Source organism: Salvelinus sp. IW2-2015, linkage group LG3 (assembly GCF_002910315.2).
Source record: "Salvelinus sp. IW2-2015 linkage group LG3, ASM291031v2, whole genome shotgun sequence".
Taxonomy (NCBI): domain Eukaryota; kingdom Metazoa; phylum Chordata; class Actinopteri; order Salmoniformes; family Salmonidae; genus Salvelinus; species Salvelinus sp. IW2-2015.
The window spans coordinates 13,928,225-13,934,224 of NC_036840.1; the positions used below are offsets into that span (position 1 = coordinate 13,928,225).

A 6,000-nucleotide genomic window follows, 5' to 3' on the forward strand; every position below is an offset into this window, starting at 1 on the left:
GCTACCATCAGAAATAGCACCGAAGCAGCCAGAGTAATTATAGAGACCACGTGAAATACCTAAATACTCATCATAAAACATTTCTGAAAAATGCATGGTGTACAGCAAATGAAAGAATAACATCTTGTGAATCCAGCCAATATTTCCGATTTTTTTTAAGTGTTTTACAGCGAAAACACAATATAGCATTATATTAGCTTACTACAATAGCCTACCACACAACCGCATTCATTCATTCAAGGCACGTTAGCGATAGCAATAGGCACGTTAGCGATAGTGAATAAACCAGAAAAATATATTAATTTTTCACTAACCTTCATAAACTTCATCAGATGACAGTCCTATAACATCATATTACACAATACATATATGGTTTGTAAGAAAATGTGCATATTTAGAGCTGAAATCCGTGGTTATACATTGTGAAAACTTAGCAGCTTTTTCCCAGAATGTCCGGATATATTTCTGACACTCACCTATTCTGACCAAATAACTATCATAAACTTTTACAAAAAAATACATGTTGTATAGGAAATGATAGATACACTAGTTCTTAATGCAATCGCCGTGTTAGAATTCTAAAATAACTTCATTACGACATGCAGCTTACGTTATAGCGACGGAGAGCGCCAAAATCTGGGCGCAAACTAAAAGTAAACATGTTCGACAGATATATGAAATAACATCATAAATGTGTCCTACTTTTGATGATCTTCCATCAGAATGTTGTACAAGGGGTCCTTTGTCCAGAACAATCGTTGTTTGGTTTTAGAATGGCATTTTTCCCTCTCGAATGAGCAAGCAAAACTAGCCAAGTGGCGCTAAGCTCTCCTTCGTCACCAAACGCAAAGAACGCAACACGCCTAAACTCCCGAAAAAATGTCAATAATCGGATAAAACTATATTGAAAAAACATACTTTACGATGATATTATCACATTTATCAAATAAAATCAAAGCCGGAGATATTAGGCATCTATAGCGAATGCTTTTCAGAAGCCAATACTGATGACCTTTATGCGCTTCCTGAACATAGGGAATTCGGGGGTCATGTCATTCCAAGCTCTCTCTTTTGACCATAGAAATACCTAGAAACCCCATTTCACCTCTCACAGCCTATTGACATCTAGTGGAAGGCGTATGAAGTGCATGTATAGTCATACCTCGATTTCAGATTTTTCACTTTCTGACAGGAAGTTTGCTGCAAAATGAGTTCTGTTTTTACTCACAGATATAATTCAAACGGTTTTAGAAACTTGAGAGTGTTTTCTATCCAATAGTAATAATAATATGCATATTGTACGAGCAAGAATAGAGTACGAGGCCGTTTAAATTGGGCACGATTTTTCCCCAAAGTGAAAATAGCGCCCTCTATCCTCAACAGGTTAACTGACTTGCCTAGTTAAATAAAGGTACAACATTTTTTAAATGGCCAGAAACAAAGAACTTTCTTCTGAAACTCATCTATTCTTGTTCTGAGAAATGAAGGCTATTCCATGCGAAAAATTGCCAAGAAACTGAAGATCTTGTACAACGCTGTGTACTACTCCCTTCACAGAACAGAACAAACTGTCTCTAACCAGAATAGAAAGAGGAGTGGGAGGCCCCAGTGCACAACTGAGCAAGAGAACAAGTACATTAGTGTCTAGTTTTAGAAACAGACGCCTCACAAGTTTTCAACTGGCAGCTTCATTAAATAGTACCCGCAAAACACCAGTCTCAACGTCAACAGTGAAGAGGTGACACCGGGATGCTGGCCTTCAAGGCAGAGTTCCTCTGTCCAGTGTCTGTGTTCTTTTGCCCATCTTAATCTTTTCTTTTTTTCTTTTTTTTTGGCCACTCTGAGATATGGCTTTTTCTTTGCAACTCTGCCTAGAAGGCCAGCATCCCGGAGTCACCTCTTCACTGTTGACATTGAGACTGGTGTTTTGCGGGTACTATTTAATGAAGCTGCCAGTTGAGGACTTATGTAATGGGTCTGCGACCAAACGACCACCTCTCATCACTGTCAAACGCTCCCTAAAACACTTCTGCGAGCAGGCCTTTCTAATCGACCTGGCCGGGGTATCCTGGAATGACATTGACCTCATCCCGTCAGTAAATGATGCCTGGCTATTTTAAAAGTGCTTCCTCACCATCTTAAATAGCATGCCCCATTCAAAAAATGTAGAACTAGGAATAGATATGTCCTTGGTTACTCCAGACCTGTCTGCCCTTGACCAGCACAAAAACATCTGTGATTCTGCATTAGCATGAATAGCCCTGATATGCAACTTTTCAGTTAGGAACCAATATACACGGCAGTTAGGAAAGTTAAGGCTAGCTTTTTCAAGCAGAAATTTGCATCTTTAGCACAAACTCAAAAAGTTATGGGACATGCTGAAGTCCTTGGAGAATAAGAAGCACCTCTTCCCAGCTGCCCACTGCACTGAGGCTAGGAAACACTGTCCCACCGATAAATCCACTAATAATTTAGAATTTCAATAAGCATTTCTCTACGGCTGGTCATGCTTTCCATCTGGCTAACCTACCCCGGTCAACTGCCGACCCCCACAGCAACCCGCAAATCCCCCAGCCATTTCTCCTTCACCCAATCGAGATAGCTGATTTTCTGAAAGAGCTGCAAAATTGGACCCTAACAAATCAGCCGGGCTAGACAATCTGAACCTCTTTTTCAAAAATTACTGCCGAAATTATTGCAACCCTATTATATCCTGTTCAACTCTCTTTCGTATCGTCTGAGATCTCCAAAGATTGGAAAGCTTCCGCGGTCATCCCCCTCTTCAAAGGGGTGACACTCTAGACCCCAAACTGGTAACAGACCTATTTCTATCCTAACCTGTCTTTCTAAGGGTTTCGAAAGCCAAGTTAACAAACAGATTACTCGACCATTTCGAATCCCACGGTACCTCTTCCGCTATGGCAATCTGGGTTTCAGACTGGTCATGGGTGCACACTCACCACGCTCAGGTCCTAAAACGACATATAACCGCCATCGATAAGAGACATTCCTGTGCCAGCCGTATCTCATTGCGACTGGCTAAGGCTTTCGAGCTTGTCAATCACCACATTCTTATTGGCAGACTCGACAGCCTTGGTTTTTCAAATGATTGCCTCGCCTGGTTTCCCAACTACTTCTCTGATAGAGTTCAATGTGTCAATTTGGAGGGCCTGTTGTCCGACCTCTGGCAGTCTCTATGGGTCCCACAGGGTTCAATCCTCGGGGCCGACTCTCTTCTCTGTATACATCAATGATGTTTCTCTTGCTGCTGGTGATTCTCTGATACACTCTAACGCAGGCGACACCATTCTGTATACTTCTGGCCCTCTTTGAAACTGTGTTAACTAACCTCCAGACGAGCTTCAATGCCATACAACTCTCCTTCCGTGGGCCTCCAACTGCTCTTAAATGCAAGTAAAACTAAATGCATGCTATTCAATCGATCACTGCCTGCACCTGCTCGCCCGTCAGCATCTCTACTCTGGACGCGTTCTGACTTAGAATACGCGGACAACTACAAATACCTAGGTGTCTGGTTAGACTGTAAACTCTCCTTCCAGACTCACATTAAGCATCTCCAATCCAAAATTAAATCTAGAATCGCCTTCCTATTTCGCAATAAAGCATCCTTCACTCATGCTGCCAAACATACCCTCGTAAAACTGACCATCCTACCGATCCTCGACTTCGGTGATGTCATCTATAAAATAGCCTCCAACACTCTACTCAACAAAATGGATGCAGTCTATCACAGTGCCATCCGTTTTGTCACCAAAGCCCCATACAATACCCACCATTGCGACCTGTACGCTCTCATTGGTTGGCCCGCGCTTCATACTCGTCGCCAAACCAAGTCTCTGCTAGGTAAAGCCCCGCCTTATCTCAGCTCACTGGTCACCATAGCAGCACCCACTCGTAGCACGTGCTCCAGCAGGTATATCTCACTGGTCACCCCCGAAGCCAATTCTTCCTTTGGCCGCCTTTCCTTCCAGTTCTCTGCTGCCAATGACTGGAACGAACTGCAAAAATCACTGAAGCTGGAGACTCATATCTCCCTCACTAGCTTTAAGCACCAGCTGTCAGAGCAGCTCACAGATCATTGCACCTGTACATAGCCCATCTGTAAATAGCCCATCCCATCCCCATAGTATTTATTTATTTATCTTGTTCCTTTCCACCCCACTATCTCTACTTGCACATTCATCTTCTGCACATCAATCACTCCAGTGTTTAATTGGTATATTGTAATTACTTCGTCACCATGGCCTTTTTATAGACTTTTTCTACTGTATTATTGACTGTATGTTTGTTTATTCCATGTGTAACTCTGTGTTGTTGTTTGTGTTGAACTGCTTTGCTTTATTCTTGGCCAGGTTGCAGTTGTAAATGAGAACTTGTTCTCAACTAGCATACATGGTTAAATAAAGGTTAAATAAAAAAATTATGTAAATAATGTGTGTGTGAATGGGGGTGGAGAGGAAATTGACGCGTTATCAGGTGTTGTTAGAGAGACCCTCCATGAAACGCTGAGAACAACCATCTGTACCACTAAACTTCATCAAGGAGAGAGAGACTCCTCAGGCTCTCTTCAAGAACATCTTTCTCTTATTTTTTCCCTGTTTAATAGAAGGCCCCTGCTGTGATGCTGGTAGACCCAATTCAATCTCTTTTTCACTCTCTCTCTCTCTCTCTCTCTCGGTACAGAGGAGGAGGTGGAGAACTTTGACGTGTCCAGCTTGCAGGAGGAGACTTTGCGGAACATCGAGGCTGACAGTTTCTGGTGCATGAGCAAGCTGTTGGACGGCATTCAGGTACATGGATTCTCCTTTCCTTTCCGCTGTTTACATTYACTGTGTGCCTGTGTGTGTGCGCTTGTGTGTGTGTGTACCACCGCCCCAGGAGAGAACGGTTAGGCGTGTGTATATTTATGTGTATGTGGAGTAGTAGTTCCAGGGGTGCAGGTATGATGCATTGTGTGTGTTGATTTGGTCACACACATGAATGCATACAGGTTTAGTCACAATAGAGTCCCCTGTGTGTAGGTTCGTTGCTCCCTCCCACTTTCCCCCTCTGTTCCATCTCTTCAGAATTAGTGTGTGAATGGTACATATTCTTTCTCTGCACTGTACCGTAGCCAGATGCAGCCTTTTACCCGTCAGCCTGGTGGCGGGCAGCGTTGAGCATATCACCCAGGGAATTGGTTTGCCTCCTCACTTTCTCGCTCTCTTTGTCGCTTATTGATTTACAGCCATAACATTAGAGCCGTATGTGTGTGTGAGTGCGCCCGTATGTGTGAGCATGCGAGTGTGTGTTTGGCCTTGATGTAAATGGCCACATACACAGAGGTAGCTAGGCAGTGGAAGAAGGCAGGTAGGTGGCAAGGCTATATTATCCATACAGCCATTCATCAGTGTGTTCAGAGCGGAGTGCCGCTGCTAGCCACGCGCCCGACACTGTTCCCGGGTGGTGCCCGCTTCCACCGTTTTGTCTCGCTGTGTTTTTTCCTAAACACTCGCTAGGGATGAAATGTTGTGTAATTACACCAGGGTGCGGAAGAGGATTTGATTTACTTCAACTAGTACTCTCTCTCTCTCACTCACTCACTCACTCACTCACTCACTCACTCACTCACTCACTCACTCACTCACTCACTCACTCACTCACTCACTCACTCACTCACTCACTCAGGCCTCGAGGGCAATTCAGAAAGCTGATTGAGGACCGTATCACTGATGAAATGTGTTTGTTTTTTATGACCGCATGTGTTTTCCTTCCTGTCTGCATTTTCTGTAAGTAGTATTTAGTTAGGAGCTTCTAGACGTGCTGATATGTAAAAGAGACCTGGGTCTCAGTATGACTCCTTGATAAAATAAAGGTTAAGCAAATACATTTAATTATCCTATTGCATTGTAATCGATTTACTGAAATGCTGTACAACTATACTGCTTTGGCAATATCTACAAATTGTATGTCATGCCAATAAAGCAATATATATGAGTA

General features: G+C 43.1%; 1 protein-coding gene across 2 annotated transcripts in view; it reads left to right on the forward strand.

The window, feature by feature from the left end:
* Positions 1-6,000, forward strand: part of LOC111951281 (TBC1 domain family member 22B) — a 205,656-nt gene that overhangs the window by 101,283 nt on the left and 98,373 nt on the right. For both annotated transcript variants that reach the window (XM_023969344.2, XM_023969338.2), the window contains exon 10: positions 4,705-4,811. In XM_023969344.2, the coding sequence (XP_023825112.1) occupies positions 4,705-4,811 (107 nt within the window). The remainder of the gene's footprint in view (positions 1-4,704; positions 4,812-6,000) is intronic.